Source organism: Oryctolagus cuniculus, chromosome 4 (assembly GCF_051225735.1).
Source record: "Oryctolagus cuniculus isolate XC-2025 breed Fujian yellow rabbit chromosome 4, ASM5122573v1, whole genome shotgun sequence".
Classification (NCBI taxonomy): domain Eukaryota; kingdom Metazoa; phylum Chordata; class Mammalia; order Lagomorpha; family Leporidae; genus Oryctolagus; species Oryctolagus cuniculus.
Genome location: NC_142870.1, coordinates 2,178,402 through 2,199,904, shown reverse-complemented (window position 1 = coordinate 2,199,904; position 21,503 = coordinate 2,178,402). Strand labels below are relative to the sequence as shown.

General features: G+C 68.6%; 2 protein-coding genes and 1 long non-coding RNA gene across 4 annotated transcripts in view; 2 read left to right on the top strand and 1 right to left on the bottom strand.

Annotated features, from left to right (window-relative positions):
- Positions 1-4,666, top strand: part of TRAPPC10 (trafficking protein particle complex subunit 10) — an 83,684-nt gene extending 79,018 nt beyond the window's left edge. For both annotated transcript variants that reach the window (XM_070071770.2, XM_089330469.1), the window contains exons 21-23: positions 1,069-1,246; positions 3,441-3,635; positions 3,793-4,666. In XM_070071770.2, coding sequence (XP_069927871.1) covers positions 1,069-1,246; positions 3,441-3,635; positions 3,793-4,031 — 612 coding nt within the window. In that variant the 3' untranslated portion in view covers positions 4,032-4,666. The remainder of the gene's footprint in view (positions 1-1,068; positions 1,247-3,440; positions 3,636-3,792) is intronic.
- On the bottom strand, positions 4,183-8,282 carry LOC149126869 (uncharacterized). The gene is made up of 2 exons (XR_016232207.1): positions 7,375-8,282; positions 4,183-5,119 (listed from the first exon to the last, which is right to left on the bottom strand). It is a non-coding gene; the product is annotated as an uncharacterized LOC149126869 (long non-coding RNA).
- A 54-nt stretch (positions 8,283-8,336) lies between these two features.
- On the top strand, positions 8,337-21,406 carry PWP2 (PWP2 small subunit processome component). The gene is made up of 21 exons (XM_051829285.3): positions 8,337-8,492; positions 9,421-9,533; positions 9,898-9,992; positions 10,178-10,277; positions 10,464-10,607; positions 11,056-11,191; positions 11,332-11,570; positions 13,025-13,168; positions 13,949-14,019; positions 14,426-14,562; positions 14,666-14,814; positions 14,902-15,049; positions 15,156-15,306; positions 15,902-16,082; positions 17,089-17,236; positions 17,966-18,074; positions 18,510-18,575; positions 19,041-19,259; positions 19,388-19,538; positions 19,611-19,685; positions 21,144-21,406. Exons 1-21 carry the CDS (start codon positions 8,475-8,477, stop codon positions 21,301-21,303), a joined length of 2,754 nt encoding a protein of 917 aa, XP_051685245.2. The 5' UTR covers positions 8,337-8,474; the 3' UTR covers positions 21,304-21,406.
- Positions 21,407-21,503: the final 97 nt, after the last annotated feature.

Here is a 21,503-nt window from a genome sequence, read left to right as displayed (position 1 = left end):
GTGGTGCGTGGTCGGGGCCCACAGTCGCTCTCCACGTGCCTCCTCCGTGGCCACAGCGTTGTTTGCTGAAGGGACTGTCCCTCCCCCTCTGATGGCCTTGGCACCCTCGTGGGACGTCCTGGGCCCTGCACTGGCCCGGAATATCTGAGCTTGCTTCTGAAGACCCTGCAGCCGTCTCTGGCCATCTCCGCGCCCCGCGCCTCTGGCTCCCCTGTTCCACTCTTCCCCGCCGGGCTCGGAGCATCCCCGTTCTTCCCCACACTGGGCCCCTTGGTCTGACAGCCACTGCTGCCTGCCCCGATGGCTGCACGTGTCGGCCCGCCTTGGCCCTGTGGTCACAGCCCCTGTGGAGGTTGGTGGGCGTTTGCTGCAGCTCTGCGGGGATTGATTGGGATCCGAAGCCTGCCTGGAGCCTGGGTGGCGCTGGGAGAACGCCGTGGCCTGGTCCGTCGGGCTGGCCACAGGGGCTGAGCACAGACGCCTTTTCATCCTCAGGGCCCCCTTCGCGATCTTACGGTTCCGACAGAACCGTCTCCTGAACCGAGTCGTGCTGCGGCTTGTGGGCGCCAGGGTACCCAGGGGGAGAATGCGTAACTCCAGAAGCGAGACGCCGGCATGCGGGGGTGGGCAGGGGCGTCGTGGGCCGTGAGGGAACCTCGCCGTGCCAGCTGCGCGGGGGCTGCAGGAGCACCTGGCAGAGGGCGTGGGAGTGGGCGTGGCTGGAACCGGGGATCTGTTAAGGTCGCTACTTGTAACGGCATTGTGGTTTGGTAAGCAAGTGTCTGAGTGGTGCGGTGAGGCAGCCGCTCCAGGAGTTCGCTCAGAATATTCCTCCCATACAGAAACGTGGCCTGGCGGGAGCGCTGGGGGGAGCAGCAGTCGGTTCTCCCTGAATCTGGGGGTGGCTGTGGGCGCTCACACGCGCTCCTTTCTGCTTGGGCGTGGGAGTAGCCTGGATGTCCGAGGTGAGGTGCGGGGGCCTGCAGTGGGGCTCCCCGCCAGGACGGCTGGGCCGGCCCACGCGCCCTCCCGAGGTCATGACCGAACTTCTCTCTCCCTGCCCGCCAGACGCTGTACACCGTGAGAGCCGAGATAGCGCCCCCGGCGGGGATGGAGCACTGTCGCACGGGCGCCCTGTGCTGCCTGGAGGTGTCCATCACGCGGCTCTCGGGCCTCCTGGAGGTGGATAAGGACGAGGCGCTGACCGAGTCCAACGAGTACTTTTCCACAAAGCTCATGTATGAAGGTGGGTCTTCCGCCACGGCCCAGCCCCTGTCCACCCAGAGGAGGGCTCCCTGTCAGGGACAGGCGCCCCAGGACTACAGGCGTCCGCTGAGACCTGGCCCAAGCCCCTGTGGTGGCTCTGTCCTTGGGGCGCATCCTCGGAGGGCACTGTCTGGCAAGGCCAGGTCCGGCGGCCTCACAGGACAGCGCCTGCTTCCGCTGACTTGGGATCCTGCCAGCCCTCCGCTGCCTCGGCCCAGCAGGTCAGAGCTCATGGTGCCTGCACCTTTGTGCCCTGAAAACAAAGCATTCATTTATTCACTCTAGAACAGCCACGGTTTACCCGTTCCATGCTGCTGTTCATGAACACACAGAACGATGCTACGCCGTGTCCAGCTACCGGCAGCAGACTCCCCCTGCCCGGCGCCCGTGCTGGCTCAGAGCCCCCGCCTCCCTCACGTGTCTGAAGGGGCGGCCTTTGCCGCACGCGCAGCTTTGTGCCTTGTCCTCCGAGCGGTGGCTCCGGGGGCAGCCCGAGACCACGAGAGTGGGCAGTTCCTGCTCCTGTGCCATCGACGCCTGGTTCTGTTACCCGCACGCCGCTGTGCACCACCGCACTCTGTGGCTTGGAAGTGTGGCTTTCAGAGTCGTGCAGGGCGTCCGGGTGTTGACAGCACGGAAGGGGGACACTTATGCGCTCGCCAGGTGGGCTCTGTCCAGCTCACAGCGGCCAATGCGAGTTTGCCAAATTGCTCACTTTGGCTCAGAGTCTGCAGGAGTCGCATTGGCAGCACGCACTGCTGGCCATGCCTCTGACGTGACGGGCTCACAGCATGCGCCTTCAAGCAAGCGCCCGCCCGAGAGCTGAGACCGAGGCCCTGGGCCCTGAAGGCAGGGCCGGTGCAGCTCACAGCGTAGACCAGCGTGTGTGCTTCTCCTCGCTGCAGCCCTGGCCCAGTGGGCGGGCAGGGTGGGCCGTGACCCTGCACTGCCTTGGCAGTTGGTCACGGGAGGCTGTGTGCTGTGTGACTTCCTGTGATGGAGATGGGGGAGGTGGCAGCAGTGGGGCATCCTCCGTGTGGGCCTGGACGTGTGGTCACGTGAGACAAAGCCACACCTGCAGCAAGGCTGCGGTCCCGTGCCGCGGCCGTGCCGGTTCCCGGCTGTCACGGGGCTCCCCTGGGAAGCCGGTGATGGGAACATGTGGCATTGCTCTGCTGCCTCTGTGGTTTTCCTTTTTTTTAAGTTTATTTATTTGAGAGGCAGAGTTAGAGACCGAGGGAGAGAGAGCGAGAGATCTTCCTTCTGCTGGTTCACTCCCCAAACGGCTGGAGCTGCGTCGATCCAAGGCCAGGAACTGGGAGCTTCTTCCCGGTCTCCCATGCGGGTGCAGGGGCCCAAGCACTTGGGCCATCCTCCACTGCCTTCCCAGGCCACAGCAGAGAGCTGGATCGGAAGTAGAGCAGCTGGGGCTGGAACCAGCACCCATATGGCATGCCGGTGCTGCAGGTGGAGGCTACACGTAGTGCACCGGAGTGCCGGCCCCAGTCCATGAACCTTCCGTGTTAGTGGTGAGCACTCGACGGCGAGGCGTAGTGAAGGGACCCCCTGTTGGCTTCCTGACGGCGTCCTTGGGTCCGCGGGGTGCAGGTGCTCAGAGCCTGACTCTGAGTGCTGACGCGCAGGGCCCTGCCCCTCCTCTGCGACCTGGGCTGCTGCTTCGTGTCCCTGCGACCAGACACCATGGCCTCCTGGCCGTGCTGTCCACGTCCTGAGGGCAGGGTCCTGTTCTGCTAGCTCAGCCGTCTTGGGGCAGGCTGCTCTGCAGTAGATGAGGGTTGTGGTGCCCGCGTCTGCCGGCATGCGTGGTGCTGAGGGCCTAGGCTATGTCTCCTCTTGCCATCCTAGGCGGGCAGCCTGAGAGCCGTGGTGTCCTCACCACACACCCCACCACCACCCCGATCTAACTGTAGCCTTCTGCGCTGTCTGGCGTGATCCGGTCTAAACTAGAACTCGTGGTGTGTCGAGCTGCGTGTGTGTGGTATCTTTAGTTATGAAGCTCCAATCTCTCCTCTCTGGGCTTGCGGAGGGTGGCCGGCATGGCGCCTCCTCCCGCGTGGAGCGTGGCCGGCACGGCGCCTCCTCCCGTGTGGAGCGTGGCCGGCACGGCGCCTCCTCTCGCGTGTGCCAACTGGTGGCTCTCCCCTGTGTTTCAGTTGTCGACAACAGCAGCAACTGGGCGGTGTGTGGGAAGAGCTGCGGTGTCATCTCCATGCCGGTGGCCGCGCAGGCCACTCACAGAGTGCGCATGGAAGTGATGCCCCTCTTCGCCGGCTACCTGCCGCTGCCCGACGTGCGGCTGTTCAAGTACCTCCCCCATCACTCCGCACACTCCTCGCAGCTGGACGCCGGTAAGGGGCCATGCAGGCCGGCTCGCGGTTCGCACGTGCTCAGTGCCTCGGGTGCGGGCGCGAGGCAGCTGTGCTGCAGGCGGGGACCACGTCCAGCGAGGCTCTGCGCGTGCAGGCCAGCTCCACGTGGCTTGCCCTGACTTCCTGTGCTTTGCAGACAGCTGGATCGAGAACGACACCCTGTCCGTGGACAAGCACATGGACGACCAGCTGGACAGCAGCAGCGTCCAGAGGAGAGGCAGTGCGCACTCGGCCGCCGGCAGCGAGCACAGGGGCTTGCCCATGCCCCGGCTCCAGGCGCTTCCCGCCGGCCAGGTCTTCAACGCCAGCACAGGCACCCAGGTCCTGGTGGTCCCCAGCCAGGACGACCACGTGCTGGAAGTCAGCGTCACATGACCGCCCCTCAGGGAGCGGTGCAGGACTGACTGCGAGTGCACTTTAAGGGATCGTGGCTGGACGGCTCCCGCCGGGACTTGGCGTGGAGACACCGCGGGTGGTCGGCGTGGTCCCATTCTCGTTTCTGTGTTTGTGATCCGAGGTTCGGCCCGGCCCTGGGCTGGCGACCCACTACAGCGCTTGCTCAGAGCCCGGCTCCCTCCTCCTCACCTGTCCGTCTCTCCACGAGGACCTCCCCTGTGCTGGCTGTGTCTGGACATCCGTCTGTCTCAGCGGACCTTGTGGTCTCCTTGGTGACCTGTGGCTGCCTCCTGGTCAGGCTGCTGCCCAGTTCCTGGACCAAGGTGGACTCGTCCATCTCTCAGAGGGAGGATAGCGGCCTTTCCCCTTATCATCTCATTGTGCCCCTTCCAGGGCGCGGGCTGGGGTGGGGGTGGGGAGGGGACAGAAGCCCTCTGTGCCTTGGGATGGAGCCGGGCAGACCTGAGGCGCGGCTTGGAAGAGACCAGACCAGGGCGCGAGAACCGCTCGGCGGTGAGAGTTAGGGAGAGATGCTTCCGGTACCCGTGTCCCCCATGATGTTGATTGGAGAGCATATGCACTTGGAATTAAATATATATTTATTTTAATGATCACACGTGTGGGGTTATTAATGCTCACGTCAAGTCTTTGCTTGTAATCATCGCTGTATGAGCCGTGTTTCTCCTGTGCCGTGAGTCCCAGGACTGGAGCAGCTCCCTGGGGTCCGGCGGCCGCGCAGGGGCGAGGAGCAGCCTCGGCCGCTGAGTCCCGGGCTCACGGGGCACCTGGCTGGGTGTGACTGTATACACGGGCGACGGGTTATTTTCGAAAGTGCAGACCACTGTAATGTGTAGGTTGCACCAAACAGCGAGGCCAGTCAGCGCGTCTGCACAGCCGTGGTGCGTGCAGCCTTTGCCGGCGCTCCAGAGAGCGTGTTCTTGTACAGGCGTGTAGAACTCTTCCTCCATGCGAAGCCGGCTGGGAATTGAACTGGACGGGGAGGGCGGGGCCGAGGAGCTCTACTCAATAAAAGAGGTGTGACCCCCATGTCTCTTCTTTTGTGGAAACTGGAGAAATGTGTAAAGAAAATGAGTATTAAAGTGTTTAATTAGGCTTTTCAGAAATTGATCTAATGTGCAGCTCAAAACTAATAACTTGGTCAAACTAGCTGGGCAAGTTAGAACTAGACGATTGCTCAGGTTTTACTGTGAAAACCGACCATCGCCCTACAGAAGGGACGTCTGCACTTCCCGGGTGCAGCTCAGAGCCAAGCACCGGGCCCTGGCGGCGGCTTGGGAAGGGGAGGGGCCGCGTGGCCCCTGGGTCCTCTCCCTCCGGGGTCTGCACGTGGCCCCTGGGTCCTCCCCATCAGGGTCTGCGCGTGGCCCCTGGGTCCTCTCCCTCCGGGGTCTGCACGTGGCCCCTGGGTCCTCCCATCGGGGTCTGCACGTGGCCCCTGGGTCCTCCCCATCGGGGTCTGCACGTGGCCCCTGGGTCCTCCCCATCGGGGTCTGCACGTGGCCCCTGGGTCCTCCCCATTGGGGTCTGCACGTGGCCCCTGGGTCCTCCCCATCGGGGTCTGCGCGTGGCCCCTGGGTCCTCTCCCTTCGGGGTCTGCGCGTGGCCCCTGGGTCCTCCCAATCGGGGTCTGCACGTGGCCCCTGGGTCCTCCCCATCGGGGTCTGCACGTGGCCCCTGGGTCCTCCATCGGGGTCTGCACGTGGCCCCTGGGTCCTCTCCCTCCGGGGTCTGCACGTGGCCCCTGGGTCCTCTCCCTCCGGGGTCTGCACGTGGCCCCTGGGTCCTCCCCATCGGGGTCTGCACGTGGCCCCTGGGTCCTCCCCATCAGGGTCTGCGCGTGGCCCCTGGGTCCTCTCCCTCCGGGGTCTGCGCGTGGCCCCTGGGTCCTCCATCAGGGTCTGCACGTGGCCCCTGGGTCCTCCCCATCGGGGTCTGCACGTGGCCCCTGGGTCCTCCCCATCGGGGTCTGCGCGCGGCCCCTGGGTCCTCTGCCTCCGGGGTCTGCACGTGGCCCCTGGGTCCTCCCCATCAGGGTCTGCGCGCGGCCCCTGGGTCCTCTGCCTCCGGGGTCTGCACGTGGCCCCTGGGTCCTGCCCATCGGGGTCTGCACGTGGCCCCTGGGTCCTCCATCGGGGTCTGCACGTGGCCCCTGGGTCCTCTCCCTCCGGGGTCTGCACGTGGCCCCTGGGTCCTCTCCCTCCGGGGTCTGCACGTGGCCCCTGGGTCCTCCCCATCGGGGTCTGCGCGTGGCCCCTGGGTCCTCTCCCTCTGGGGTCTGCACGTGGCCCCTGGGTCCTCCCCATCGGGGTCTGCGTGTGGCCCCTGGGTCCTCTCCCTCCGGGGTCTGCACGTGGCCCCTGGGTCCTCCCCATCAGGGTCTGCGCGTGGCCCCTGGGTCCTCTCCCTCCGGGGTCTGCACGTGGCCCCTGGGTCCTGCCCATCGGGGTCTGCACGTGGCCCCTGGGTCCTCTCCCTCCGGGGTCTGCACGTGGCCCCTGGGTCCTCCATCGGGGTCTGCACGTGGCCCCTGGGGCCTCTCCCTCCGGGGTCTGCACGTGGCCCCTGGGTCCTCTCCCTCCGGGGTCTGCGCGTGGCCCCTGGGTCCTCCCCATCGGGGTCTGCGCGTGGCCCCTGGGTCCTCCCCATCGGGGTCTGCGCGTGGCCCCTGGGTCCTCCCCATCGGGGTCTGCGCGTGGCCCCTGGGTCCTCTCCCTCCGGGGTCTGCACGTGGCCCCTGGGTCCTCTCCCTCCGGGGTCTGCACGTGGCCCCTGGGTCCTCTCCCTCCGGGGTCTGCACGTGGCCCCTGGGTCCTCCATCAGGGTCTGCGCGTGGCCCCTGGGTCCTCCCCATCAGGGTCTGCGCGTGGCCCCTGGGTCCTCTCCCTCCGGGGTCTGCACGTGGCCCCTGGGTCCTCCATCAGGGTCTGCGCGTGGCCCCTGGGTCCTCCCCATCAGGGTCTGCGCGTGGCCCCTGGGTCCTCTCCCTCCGGGGTCTGCACGTGGCCCCTGGGTTCTCCACATCGGGGTCTGCACGTGGCCCCTGGGTCCTCCCCATCAGGGTCTGCGCGTGGCCCCTGGGTCCTCTGCCTCCGGGGTCTGCACGTGGCCCCTGGGTCCTGCCCATCGGGGTCTGCGCGTGGCCCCTGGGTCCTCTCCCTCCGGGGTCTGCACGTGGCCCCTGGGTCCTGCCCATCGGGGTCTGCACGTGGCCCCCGGGTCCTCCCCATCGGGGTCTGACCCAGGAGGAAAATTTCCAATGGGTGCTGCGTTCAGGGGAAGAAGACAGAGAAACCTGACGTACTTGTGGCCGAGGGAACAACCACAGGTGGTTCCTGTTGATCGCCCAAATTAAGTCCCCGGGTGCTTCTGTCCCCTCGGCGTCCAGAACTTCAAGCCCTTGTTCTTCTTTTTCTCTTTTTCTTAACGTTTCTCCTCAGTGAAAGGCCGTCACGGGGTCTTGGCTGTGTTTCACAGAAAGGGAGGTTTACGTGTTTGCCATGAACTTGGGAAGCCAGGACTGGATGCGGTCAGACGCTGAGGACGCACTGGCCCGCGGGGAGGGAGCGGATAGACTTCGGAGTTTCCTGGGCCCCCTGTGGCGGGAGGAACCGCCCCGGGTGGGCGGAGCGCAGTGAGCGCACGCAGGGCTCGGCCGGTCTCTGCAGTGTGCGGAGTTGTTAAGCCCTGCACGTCTGCATACAAAGTGAAAAGCCCGGGTAACTTTACCAAAGCGAGTCGCTGATCTGTTGACCCGCTCGCTTTCAGCTGTCACTGTTGGCGGAGGTGCCCGGCCGGCTTCCGGGTGGCCCCGCTAGCACCCGCAGCTCCCTGCGCTCGCCGGGCTGTGACCCGGGGCAGCTGTCCGGTGCGCGGCGGCTGTAGCCCGGCCCCCGGCCCGCCTCCCCAGGTTCTCAACCCGAGGACCCGCGGGGGCTAGCACGGGTGTCGGGGCCCCTGTCGTCGGCCTCCCACGGGTCTCGTCCTCCTTGGGCCCCTTCCTTATCTTTCCTGGATTCGTTAAGTACGGGCAATGCGGCCCCGCGGCTTCACACCGCCCCGGGAGCGCCTGCCGGTCCGGCTCGGGACCGCGGGCGGGGCCCGGGCCTGGGTACCGGCGAGGCCCCGCCTCGGTGGGTGGGGCGGAGCCTGGGGCGGGGCTCCGGCGAGGCCTCGCCTCGGTGGGTGGGGCGGGGCTCCGGCGAGGCCCCGCCTCGGTGGGTGGGGCGGGGCTCCGGCGAGGCCCCGCCTCAGGCGGGGCGGGTCCGCCTCCCCGGCCGCTGGGAGCGCAGTGGCTGCCGGCCGCGGGTGCCCGCCCCGGAAGTGCGCGCCGCGGGAGCCGGGCCCGGTCTGGTCCCGGAAGTGGGGCGGCGCGGCTTCGCGGCACGCGTGTGAGGCGCGGCGATGAAGTTCTCGTACCGGGTGAGCGAGGCTGCTGCGGCCCTGCCTCCCCGCGGGCCTAGCGGGACGGCCTGGGGCGCCGGCGGCTCCCGCCGCGGGCTGAGGGGAGGAGGCGCCCCGCGGCGTCGGCTCCTCGCCTCCGGGGAGGGCGCGTGGCCGGGGGCCCGGGGCTGGGGGCCGGGGCCGCCGCCCGGCGGTGGTCGCGCCTGCGCCGCGCTCGGGGCCGCGGGCTCCCGCCTTTCCGCCCGCGGGACCTGGCCCCGCTGCTGTCGGCCTCGGGATCGTGCGGCGGGCCGCGTGGCGCTGCGAGCGCGCAGGCCGGGAGCCGCTTCCCCGCGTGCCGCGGGTCCCGGGAGCGCCCCGCTGGGTGCGTGGGTCGGGCCGTGAGGACGGGGATGGCTGTGACGCTGTCTGGGTGCCGGGTGGGCGCGGCGCCGTGCGGTGTTCCCCGAGCTGGGTGCGGGGTGGGCGCGGCGCGGTGTTCCCCGAGCTGGGTGCGGGGTGGGCGCGGCGCTGCATGGTGTGCCCCGAGCTGGGTGCGGGGTGGGCGCGGCGCGGTGTTCCCCGAGCTGGGTGCGGGGGTGGGCGCGGCGCTGCATGGTGTGCCCCGAGCTGGGTGCGGGGTGGGCGCGGCGCGGTGTTCCCCGAGCTGGGTGCGGGGGTGGGCGCGGCGCGGTGTTCCCCGAGCTGGGTGCTGGGTGGGCGCGGCGCGGTGTGCCCCGAGCTGGGTGCGGGGTGGGCGCGGCGCGGCGTGGTGTGCCCCGAGCTGGGTGCGGGGTGGGCACGGTGCGCCGTGCGGTGTTCCCCGAGCTGGGTGCGGGGTGGGCGCGGCGCGGCGTGGTGTGCCCCGCGCAGCTGCCTGGGTGTGGGGGCGCCCGGCTCGTCTCGTCCTCCGTGAACAGGTGGCCCGCGTGCCTCACCTGCACCTTCAAATTTACTTTCTTCTCAGTTTTCAAACTTGCTGGGCACAGTTTACCGGCGTGGAAACCTGAACTTCACGCGGGATGGGAATTCCGTCCTCAGCCCTGTGGGGAACAGGGTCACCGTGTTTGACCTGAAGAAGTAAGTGCGGCCAGGCGGCCGCGGGGGCTCGGCCGGGGTCCCGGACCTGTGTGCGCTGGGTGCGGGGGCCCTGGCTGTGACCCTGTTGTTGGGTAAGGGAGCCGGGGGGCTTTCCGAAGTTAGGACCCCGCGTCCGCCCAGGGGCGTTTGGGAAGTGATGGTCAGATCCGGGAGCTGTCTAGAGAGCGTCTTCCGCCTGTGTGGCAGCCTCGCACGCGCTGTCACCGGGCAGCCCCTCGGTCTCCTGGGGTCGCGAGGTCTCGCCAGACTTCCTGCAGAGGGTGTGGTGTGAGCCGGCTGCGGCCTGGCCGGGCTCCCTTGTCTGACGCGGGAGACCCACGACGCCTTGTGGCTTTTGTTTCAGCAACAAGTCTGAAACGCTGCCCCTGGCCACTCGGTACAACGTCAAGTGCATGGGGCTGTCCCCGGACGGCCGCCTCGCCATCATCGTCGATGAAGGTATGGTGCAGGGGGAGAGGACTGTGGAGGCCAGAGCCAAACCCCGGCCCCGGTGGCCCGCTCCGCCGTGGGCCCGTGTCTGCCCTCCCTGTGCTGTGTGCCAGGGCCGCGCTGGGCTGAGGAGGGGCCTGCGGGGCAGGCGGGGGCCCCGGGTGGCCACAGGCTGTCCCCTCTGCCTCCTGCAGGGGGCGACGCGCTGCTGGTCAGCCTGGCCTGCCGGTCCGTGCTGCACCACTTCCACTTCAAGGGCTCCGTGCACAGCGTCTCCTTCTCCCCCGACGGCAGGTAAGCGGCTCTGGTCAGAGGCCACCTGCTTGGGCGTGGGGTCAGCGTCCAGCACTGGCGACCTGGGAGCAGAAAGCCGGGCGTCCGTCCTGCGGGGGACGGGCGACTCCGGAGCCCCAGGTGGAGGGTGTGGGGGCTGTCGTCTGGGGGTGGCCCCCAGAGTGACTGTTCCTGATTCCCTTGCAGGAAGTTTGTCGTCACAAAGGGCAACATAGCTCAGATGTACCACGCCCCTGGGAGGAAGCGAGAGTTCAACGCCTTCGTCCTGGACAAGACCTACTTTGGGCCCTATGACGAGACCACGTGCATCGACTGGACCGATGACTCCAAGTGAGGCCGGGAGGCGCAGGCCCCCTGCCCAGACGTCCTGCCTAGTCTGAGCGCGGCCCTCAGCGTTGGGCTGCTGGGTCCTGGCTGGGCCTGCTCTGCGCTGGAAACCAGAGCGCACGCTCTGGGCTCAGGAGGAGGGACTGGCGGGGGTGACCCTGCTGTGGTCACACGAGAGCCCCTGAGCATGTGGCCTGCCCCTCCCCGGAGACTGGCCCTGTTCTGGCTTTCTCAGCCCTGCTGCGTCCATCCCGTGGGGCTGTGTGTGGGGATGGGGGGCGGAGGCTGGCAGTGGTGTGTGGCCCCCAGGGCCCTGGCTGCACGCCCCAGGCTGCATTTGGGGGACATGGGAGGAGCCGGGCCCGGTCCTGGTGCCGCAGAAGGGAGCGGGTGTTCTGGGCTGGCCGCGCCCTGGCTCACCGCGCAGGGTGACGCCACCCCTGTGCTCCAGGTGCTTTGTGGTTGGGAGCAGAGACACGTCCACCTGGGTGTTCGGAGCTGAGCGCTGGGACAACCTCATCTACTACGCCCTCGGGGGACACAAGGACGCCATCGTGGCCTGCTTCTTCGAGTCCAACAGCCTGGATGTATGTCTGCTGAGACCCCTGCCCCGGGCTGGCTGCGCTGCCCCTGGGCTCTCGGGGTAACGGTGGCCCTGGCTATCTCTGGGAGGGGCCTTGGGACGGAGCGGACGGAGGACCCACACCCCACCGGTGCTCCCTTGCAGCTGTACTCGCTCAGCCAGGACGGCGTGCTGTGCGTGTGGCACTGTGACACCCCCCCCGAGGGCCTGCGGCTGAAGGCCCCCACGGGCTGGAAGGCAGAGCTGCTGCAGCGGGAGGCAGAGGCAGCCGAGGAGGAGGAGGAGGAGGGGGCCGAGGGGGCGCGGGAGACCACCGTCCGGGGGAAAGCCGCGCCGCCCGAGGAGGAGCGGAAAGGAAAAGTGCAGTACTCGCGGCTGGCCAAGTAGGTCCCGGAGGCGGGCTCTCGAGTGCCGGGCCTGGGGGGCTCCTGCCTCGGGGGACTGAGAACAGGCTTGGGTCTTGGCCCAGATTCCAGAACCTTGGCTGCTGGGGTGTTGAGACCCTGCCCTGTGCCCTGAGGTCCCCGTCCCTGGTGGGGGGGGGGCAGTGAGACGCTGGCAGCCCTCATGGCCTGGCCAGTGTGAGTGCTGGCTGGTGCGGGTTTGTGGCCTGGCCAGTGTGAGTGCTGGCTGGTGCGGGTTTGTGGCCTGGCCAGCGTGAGTGCTGGCTGGTGCGGGTTTGTGGCCTGGCCAGCGTGAGTGCTGGCTGGTGTGGGTTTGTGGCCTGGCCAGCGTGAGTGCTGGCTGGTGTGGGTTTGTGGCCTGGCCGGCGTGAGTGCTGGCTGGTGTGGGTTTGTGGCCTGGTCAGCCTCTTGGGGAACACTGAGGACCCAGGGGAGGGGCCGCGTGGACCTGCTGGGGTGTGGGCTGCTGCGGCCCCCCTGCCCCGGCTCTCAGGGCCATATTGTGCTGAGCGGGGAGTCGCCTGTGCTTCCTCCAGCCCTGCTCACCTGGGTGGGCTGAATCCCACTCCCCAGGCTCCGTAGCTGCCTGCAGCAGGCCCGTTCCAAGCTGGGCTCAGCCGAGAAGCTGTCCCAGAGTGGGCTGTGGGTGGCTGTGCCTGTCACGGTCTGTCCCAGCCTGGACTCCTGCAGGCAGCAGGGCTGGGTGCCCGTGGTCTGCTGGGCCCTTCCAGCCACTGAGAACACGTCACCTGCCCTTTGTGGCTTCCTCCCATCCGGGGAGAAGGGACGTGGGGTGACAGGCGGCAGTGGGCGTCACCGGCAGTTCTGTCCTGGAGGGTTCTGGGCTTTGGATGAGAGCCTTGCTGGGGAGGGAAGGGGGGGGAGTGGGATCCTTCTTGGGCCTGTGGGTGCGGGGGCTCTGCAGAGGGGAGGAGTAGCCAGCGGTCTGATCTCCTGTGGGGAGCCCTGGGAAGCAGCCGTCCCATCTGGAGGAGGTCAGGTTCCGGGAGGGGCTGCCGGCTGAGCTGGAACTGTGGTGAGAGGTTCTGTCTCCAGTCGGTCACTTGTCCGAGGGGCACAGGGGCAGGAGGGGGCAGGGCGCTGCTTTGCTACGAAGGGGACGTGGGAGGGAGGGTGGGGGAGGAGGCGCTGCTGGGGTCACGTCTGTGTGAGTGGGTTCCAGGGGCAGGCAGGAAGGCCCATGGGCTCCTCCCAAGGGCAGGCCCTGCCCTCCCCTCCCCTGCTGCCTGTCCCGCTGCGTGCCCCACCGGCCTCTGGCTCGGGGTCAGCCAGTGAGGGGAGACCCTCTCACAGGCTTCCTGGGTCTGGAGCTTGGGGGTGGGGCAGAGTGTGCAGGTGGCCACGGGCCTGGGCCGGAGGGGAGAGACTGGCCTGGCTCTGTGGCTCTTCCCACCATGCCACCTCCCTGCTAGGTACTTCTTCAATAAAGAGGGAGATTTTAACAACCTGACAGCTGCGGCGTATCACAAGAAGATCCACCTCTTGGTCACTGGCTTTGCTTCTGGAATCTTCCATCTTCATGAGCTCCCGGAGTTCAACCTCATCCACTCCCTGAGGTGCGTCTTCTGCTCACTGGGTGTCTGGGGCGCTGAGGCCTCCATGCTGGGTGGGTGGAGGCTGAGCCGTGCCTGCTTCCTGCAGTGAGGGCTCTGGGGCCGGCAGGAGGCCCAGAGAGAAGCCGGTGGGACGACGACTCCCTGGCCCTGCGCTCTGGTGCTGTCAGGAGCCGGGGTCAGGGTTATGGTGTCTGTGTCCCTGCTGTCCTGAGAGCTGGGACCTCCTAGTCCCTGGTCACAGCCGTCTGCGTCTCTCTGAGACCACGTGGAAGCTGATGAGAAGCGGACTGCGCACTGAGGCTCCGCGGGGAGGGTGCCCTGTGCGGGGAGCCCGGCCAGCTGGACGCTCCGTCTGCTCACAGCCCGAGAGGCGCACTGGGGCTCCGCGGGGAGGGTGCCCTGTGCCGGGAGCCCGGCCGGCTGGACGCTCCGTCTGCTCATGGCCCGAGAGGCACACTGAGGCTCCGTGGGGAGGGTGCCCTGTGCCGGGAGCCCGGCCGGCTGGGAGCTCCGTCTGCTCACGGCCCGAGAGGCGCACTGGGGCTCCGCGGGGAGGGTGCCCTGTGCCGGGAGCCCGGCTGGCTGGACGCTCCATCTGCTTACGGCCCGAGAGGCGCACTGGGGCTCCGCGGGGAGGGTGCCCTGGCCGGGAGCCCGGCCGGCTGGACGCTCCGTCTGCTCACGGCCCGAGAGGCGCGCTGGGGCTCCGCGGGGAGGGTGCCCTGTGCCGGGAGCCCGGCCGGCCGGATGCTCACCTGCTCACGGCTGTGCTCTGCCCAGCATCTCGGATCAGAGGATCGCCTCGGTGGCCGTCAACAGCACGGGGGACTGGATTGCTTTTGGCTGCTCAGGTACGTCCCGGGTTGTAGACGGAGCACCCTTGGGAAAGTGGGGGGGGCACAGCAGACCCTCGGCGCCAGGTGGGCGGGCAGCCAGCTGCTGTGCCCGGGGAACGTCAGAGACACTTCCACAACAGTCGCGACCGAGTCCTGAGTCCGTGTGGGTTTCCTGTGGGAGTTGCTGGCGGGGCGATCTTGAAGGAACCCTGGCCCTGGCCTCGAGGGGCGTGGCCGGTGCTCATGGCCTGGGGGCGGAGTCTCCACCCTGAGCCTGCTCAGCAGTGCTGGGGTCACGTGGAGACCCTGTGCGAGGGACTCTGTTCCTTCCACCCCTCCCCACCTGTCCCCTCAGGCCTGTGCCAGGTGGGAAGGGGGCCGGGCCGCTGAGCGGGTGTGCCCAGCCCCTCCTGTGCCACAGGCCTGGGCCAGCTGCTGGTGTGGGAGTGGCAGAGCGAGTCCTACGTGCTGAAGCAGCAGGGCCACTTCAACAGCATGGTGTCCCTGGCCTACTCCCCCGATGGCCAGTACATCGTCACCGGCGGGGACGACGGCAAGGTGGGCTCCTGAGCACCTGGAGGACAGAGGGGGTCAGGTGGCCCTGGGCCGGGGGGGGGCTGGCCTGCCTGCCCCCTCACCGCTCCCTCTCCCTCCCGCCCAGGTCAAGGTGTGGAACACCCTCAGTGGCTTCTGCTTCGTCACTTTCACGGAGCACTCGAGTGGAGTCACGGGCGTGACCTTCACTGCCACCGGCTACGTCATCGTGACCTCGTCCATGGACGGCACCGTGCGTGCCTTTGACCTGCACAGGTGACTGCTGTCCCCGCGGGGCTGGGGGCTCCAGGGCGCTGCGTGTCCCCCGCCCCCGTGACCCATGTCCGCTCCCTTCCCCGGCAGGTACCGCAACTTCCGCACGTTCACGTCTCCGCGCCCCACGCAGTTCTCCTGTGTGGCTGTGGACTCGAGTGGGGAGATCGTCTGTGCGGGGGCCCAGGACTCCTTCGAGATCTTCGTGTGGTCCATGCAGACGGGCAGGCTCCTGGACGTAAGGGCTGGCTCTGCAGGGGCTGGGTGGCTGTTTCCAGGAGGGCTCTGGCCTGCCCGCCAGCCGCCCCTCCTCACCTCTGCTCCCCACGCTGCTGCTGCTGCAGGTTTTGTCCGGCCACGAGGGGCCCATCAGCGGCCTGTGTTTTAACCCAATGAAGTCCATCCTGGCCAGCGCCTCCTGGGACAAGACGGTGCGCCTGTGGGACATGTATGACAGCTGGAGGACCAAGGAGACGCTGGCGCTGACCTCTGATGGTGAGTGCAGACGGCCGTCGGTCTGCCCTCGCCTTGTCTGGCACACAGACGCCCCCTGCCCCTGTGCGTGTGGGTCCTGAACCCGAGGGCTGGGACAGAAGGAACATGGCCTCCCTGGGGGCACCCTGGGGCACGAGGCGGCCGGGCCGGGCTGGGCTGGGGTGGGCTGGGCTGGGCTGGGCCGGGCTGGGCTGCCTCCTGTCCAGGTCAGGGCCAGCAGCTGGCCTTCTGGATTGGCTGCAGGGTGACGCTGGCTCACAGCCGTGGGCCAGGGACGGCAGAGCTGAACGACCCTGCGTCCCCACGCACTGTCCGCCAGCCTGGGTGCCGTGGGTCCCCTGCTCCTGCCGTGCCTGCCGCAGCAGGTGGGGCGTTCACTCAGTCCAGTGTCTGCAGGGCTTGGCATTCCCCCTCAGGTAGCCTTTGCTGTCACCTGGGGACTCGCCCTGTCACCACCCTCCCGCCCGTGTGTGCCGCAGCCTGGGCCACGCTGTGCGGAGTCGTGCCCGACTGGACTGCGGCCCCTCCTGCCTGCTGGGGGCAGCCGGTGTCCCGGGGCGGGGGCCCAGGCCTGAGCCCCCGTGTCTGTTGCCAGCTCTGGCTGTGACTTTTCGCCCTGATGGTGCGGAGCTGGCTGTGGCCACGCTGAACTCACAGATCACCTTCTGGGACCCTGAGAACGCTGTGCAGACCGGCTCCATCGAGGGCAGGCACGACCTCAAGACGGGCCGGAAGGAGCTGGACAAGATCACAGCCAAGCACTCGGCCAAGGGCAAGTGAGTGCCCCCACCCCCAGTTAGCCTGCCAGGGCCTGCGGGGTGTGAGCCCTCCCTCCGCACGCTGCCCCAGGGCCCGAGCTCTCCCAGCAGCCTTGCTGACGCACGGGCCGCGTGGACCTGCGGCGGCCACAGCGGCCTCTTGACCTCCGAGAGGCAGGAGTCCGCTTTTCCGTCACGATGCTGCCTCGCGGTGCTCAGTTGCTTCATGGACGTGGAGCCGCCATCCCCTCATCATGGGGAGTGGCCCCTGAGCCGGCCTGAGCCCGGTACACGCGCCGGGCAGCACCAGGCTGTGCAGCAGAGCCGGGCCGTCTCTGGGGATGCACTGAGCCCGGCCGCAGCCCCCGTTCCCAGTTCCCCGCGGGGCTCCGTGTCCGAATGAGTGAGCGCCAGCGTGCGCGGCGGCCGCAGCCTCCTCACCCACCCCGGGCTGGGGTTTGGATGGGTTTGGTTTTTCCCCGGGTGACGTGGCACGCTGGACGTGCTCGGTGCGTTTCTATGTCTCTGGGGAGAGGCGCCCCTCCGCCCCTCCCGTCCGAATCTCGCCTCCTCCCCGTGTGCAGGCACGGCCCAGGCCGTGAGCCGTCCTCACGTGTTCGCTGGGGGTCTTTGATCTGCTAGAGTTTAACTTTTGGCGCTAGCCAGTTTGTCTTGGTTCCCCCTCGTCGTTTGGGCGTCTGCCTGGTCTGAGGCCAGTGTCCTGAGTTTGGAGCCCACTGTGTGGTGAGGGCCTGGTTCCAGGTTTCCACAGAGCCATGTGGTCTCTGCAGGGAGAGCTCTGGGTGGGGGGAGGCGGCCGGCAGCTCCCTTCCCAGCCTCCTCCATGCCCGACTGCGGCGCTGCCCCTGCGGCTGCAGATGGCCACGGTGCGGAGGCTGGGTTTCTGAAGGGTCTCCAGGGAGGCAGGGAGCCTGGGGGTGCCCTGGTGAGGCGTCTGCCTTCCAGGGGCCGGGGTGGGGTCACCTCCTAGGAGCCCGTGCTGAGCCCTGCCTCCCCGCCCCAGGGCCTTCACCACGCTGTGCTACTCTGCTGACGGCCAGAGCATCCTGGCGGGAGGCATGTCCAAGTTCGTGTGCATCTACCACGTGCGGGAGCAGATTCTGAGGAAGAAGTTTGAGATCTCCAGCAACCTCTCCCTGGACGCCATGGAGGTGAGCCCGGGGCGGCCCGTGCGCCAGTGCGGGTTGGGGGGCCCTGCCGGAAACCCATGAGCCGAGGCTGCGGGGCGCCATGGAGGTGAACCCAGGGCGGCCCGCCAGCGCCAGGTCGGGGGGCCTGCCGGAAACGCGGGAGCCGAGGCTGCAGGGCGCCATGGAGGTGAGCCCGGGGTGGCCCGCTCGCGCCAGCGCCGGGTTGGGGGGCCCTGCCGGAAATGCATGAGCCGAGGCTGCAGGGCGCCATGGAGGTGAACCCAGGGCGGCCCGCCAGCGCCAGGTTGGGGGGGCCTGCCGGAAACGCGGGAGCCGAGGCTGCAGGGTGGCAGGAGGCCTGGGCTGGCCCTGCCCTGAGCAGGCGGCTCCGAGGCTGGGCTGGGGTGCAGGGCGCGTGCTTACGGCCTGCCAGGGACAGTGTGACCGCAGGGGCTGCTGGTGGGCCCTGCCCTGGCACAGCATCCTGCACACGCGTGGGCCGAGCTCCCGGCCGGTGCCGTCTCCACTCTTGGAGACCCCCGCTCGGGCTCCCAGGGTTCACAGGCTCCGCCCCCGCAGGCGAGGCGTTCTTGGGCTTCTGGGGCCAGCATCCTTGGTGACGTGCCAGCTCGCTGGTGCTGCGTGGCCGGGGCAGGCTGGAGGGGACGAGCAAGCCTGTGTCTGGACAGACAGGGCTGGGCTCATCCAGGGTCAGGGACATGACGGGGCGGTCATGACTTCTGCTCTCAGGAATTTCTGAACCGGAGGAAAATGACAGAGTTTGGCAACCTGGCACTGATCGATCAGGACGCCGGTGAGGAGGACGGCGTGGCCGTGCCGCTGCCTGGCGTGAAGAAAGGTGAGCAGAGGCCCCGCCCGCCTTGCCCAGGGGCCGTGCTGGGGGCTGGGGTGCTGCTGCCCCTCGCTCTGCTCCCGCGGCCAGCCTGTGTGGGGGAGTCTGCGGTGTGGGCTCGGGGCTCAGGGCTGAGACGCCCCCGAGAGGCTCCGAGGGCGCGCGTGTCTCCACGGAAGTGTGGGAAGCCGGGTGTCGGGCGTGCGGGGACACCACCAGCCACACTTGGGGGCGCCTCTCTCTCTGCTGGCGTTGGGCACCGTGCCGGGCGGGGGCCTTGTCCTGCAGCCGGCGGGTAGTCTGTTGGCTGTGTGCCCTCGGGATGGGGGAGGCCCTGCGCAGGGCCCAGCCGCTCGGTGTGGACGAGCAGGGCAGGCCAGCAGGCTGGGCTGGGGGTGCTGGGCGGCCCGGGCAGCCTGGTCCTCCGCTCGCTCTCCGCAGGGGACATGAGCTCTCGCCACTTCAAGCCTGAGATCAGGGTGACTTCGCTGCGCTTCTCTCCTACTGGTGAGCCCCTGGCTCGGGGTCTGGGGCCTCTCCTGCCAGGGACGAGGGTGGTCACGGAGTGGGCTGCGGGCCACGTGTGGTGCTGTGAGCCCTGGTGGGCAGCTTCCCGAGCCCCCGGCACCGCACCGCACCGCGGGGAGGGGCGCCCTGAGCAGAGGCTCTCCCGCTGCAGCAGGAGACGGGCCACGGCGCTGGGTGAGCCCGTGCCTGCAGACCCAGCTGGCCGCCTGCTCCTGCCACTCAGGGTGGCCTGGGTGCGGCCACGGTCACCGGCCTCTGTCGTCTGTGGCTGCAACAGGCCGTGGGGCTTTCGACGCCACGATGCCCTCCCTTCACAGAAGTGCCGTGTGCGGCGCGGCTCTGGGAGAGTCCGCCGGCGGGCTCCGTGCCCCTGACCCCTCTTGTACTGCGGCATTGTGGGCCACGGGGACTCAGACCGCTAGGATTCAGTGCCTGACCCCGCAGGGCGCTGCTGGGCGGCCACCACCACCGAGGGGCTCCTCCTCTACTCCCTGGACTCTCAGATGCTCTTCGACCCCTTTGAGCTGGACACGAGCGTCACCCCCGGCCGGATCCGCGAGGCCCTGCACCGGCGGGAGTTCACCCGGGCCATCCTCATGGCCTTCCGGCTCAACGAGCAGAAGCTGGTGCAGGAGGCGCTGGAGGCCGTGCCCTGGGACGAGAGTGAGCCCGCGGCGGGGCAGGCGGGGCGGGGCCCTGGAGGGGGTGCCCTGGGACGAGAGTGAGCCCAGGGCCAAGCGGGCGGGGCGGGCACGGCCTGGCCGGGGTGAGCACGGCCCCTCCTGTTGCAGTTGAGGTCGTGGGCGCCTCCCTGCCCGAGCTCTACGTGGAGAAGGTGCTGCAGTTCCTGGCGGCGTCCTTCGAAGCGTCCCGCCACCTCGAGTTCTACCTCACGTGGGCGCAGAGGCTGCTCCTGCTGCACGGGCACAAGCTGAAGTCCAGGTAGCACGCCCCGCCCGGCCCCGCCCCGCCCGGCGAGGCCCGCTGACCGCTGACCGCTGACCGCCTCCCCAGGGCCGGGGCGCTGCTGCCCGCCGTGCAGTCCCTGCAGAGGAGCATCCAGCGGCACCTGGACAGCCTCTCCAAGCTGTGAGTCGGGGGCTCGGCCCTGCGTCCCCCGAGGGCGTCGGAGTGCTCGTTCTCCCGTGCCTGACGGGGGGGGGGGCAGAGACCCCCCCCACAGCCGTCAGCTGTGCATGCTGGGGCATAGACGCCCAGGTGTCACCTGTGCCTGACGGGGTGGGGGGAGGGGCACAGACGCCCCAGGTGTCACCTGTGCCTGACGTGGGGGGGGGAGGGGCAGAGACGCCCCAGGTGTCACCTGTGCCTGACGGGGTGGGGGGAGGGGCACAGACGCCCCAGGTGTCACCTGTGCCTGACGGGGTGGGGGGAGGGGCACAGACACCCCAGGTGTCACCTGTGCCTGTCGGGGTGGGGGGAGGGGCGCAGACGCCCCAGGTGTCACCTGTGCCTGATGGGGTGGGGGGAGGGGCAGAGACGCCCCAGGTGTCACCTGTGCCTGACGGGGTGGGGGGAGGGGCACAGACGCCCCAGGTGTCACCTGTGCCTGACGGGGTGGGGGAGGGGCACAGACGCCCCAGGTGTCACCTGTGCCTGACGGGGTGGGGGAGGGGCACATCGCATCACCTGTGCGTGATGGGGGGCACAGACACCTCACGGGTGGGATCTGAGGGACTTGACCTTATCCGAGGCTGGGGCTGAGTACGCGGGCCAGCGGCAGCTGCCGGAGCTGGAGGTGGCCTCAGCTCTCGGGTCGGAGCAGTGTGGGGCGCTGAGCTGTTTGCGCGTCTGCAAGTGGGGATGGAGACAGAGCCGGGCCAGCGCAAGTGCTCCCAGCCTCGTGCTTCGTGGCGGTTCTGCACTTCAGTCCTAGCACTCCCAGGGCCCTACAGGCCAGCAGAGCCGGGCCGAGTGCCCACCAGGCGTCCCACGTGTCACGCCTTCAGGGCCCCTGGGCCTACCTCCCCAGTGCAGGAAGCTGGGTGCCTCCCCGTGCTGCACCTGGCCTTGCCTGAGGCGTCCAGGAGGAGAGGTGTCTGGCGGAGAGGGCACCGTCCCGCGGGTCGCCCCTTGGGGAGCCTTGTCTGGCCGTGTGTTGGTGGCTGGAGCTGTGGCTCTCCTGGGCGCTGACCGAGGGCACCCACAGCCACGTGGCCTGACCTGGGCTGGGGCCTTCACGGCAGGGGCAGGGCCTCACAGGAGGGGGGAGGAGGAAGCTGGTGGGGACGTCTTGTCCCGTCGTCCGTGCTGGTCGGGGCCAGGGAGGGCTGGGGTCTGCGATGGGGTGGAAGACGGTGTATCACCTGTGCTGACCTGATGTCCTGTGCTGTTGCCTGTTCTCACCTCACCCGGTGCCTCTGCTGACTGCCCCGTGTGCCGCCGACTGACCCCGGATGCCGCCGACTGACCCCGTGTGCTGCCACCTCTGCCGACTGCCCCGTGTGCCGTCGCCTGTGCCGTGCTGACCGGACCTGTGCTGTTGTGACCGGACCCCGTGTGCCCTGCTGACCGGACCTGTGCCGTCAGCTGTGACTGGAACCGCTACAACATTCAGTACACGCTGGCGGTCTCCAAGCAGCGGGGCCTGAAACACAGCCTGGAAGAAGCAGCTTCCGAGGGGGAGGGGGAGGGGCAGGGGGAGGAGGAGGAGGAGCTGCACCTGCTGGGGGCTGGGCTGGGGCTATAGAGGGCCACGCTGGGCACCCTGGGAGGGGCCGCTGCTCGCCTCTCTGGACTCGGGTTTTTTTTATCTGTGGAGTTATTTATGTTTTTAACAAAGTGTCCATGAACTCTGGGTTCTAGGGTTCTTCAAAGGGTACGGGAGCAGAGTGAGTGCACTTCCGGCCAGGGCGGCACCCTCCCCACCAGGCCGGCTTCTGCGGGCGC

Bases quoted from the DNA above. Each gene is read 5' to 3' on its own strand.
- PWP2 (XM_051829285.3), top strand. The intron at 14,020-14,425 runs GTACGTCCCGGG...CCTGTGCCACAG, and splicing joins GATTGCTTTTGGCTGCTCAG to GCCTGGGCCAGCTGCTGGTG. The intron at 19,539-19,610 runs GTAGCACGCCCC...CCGCCTCCCCAG, and splicing joins GGGCACAAGCTGAAGTCCAG to GGCCGGGGCGCTGCTGCCCG.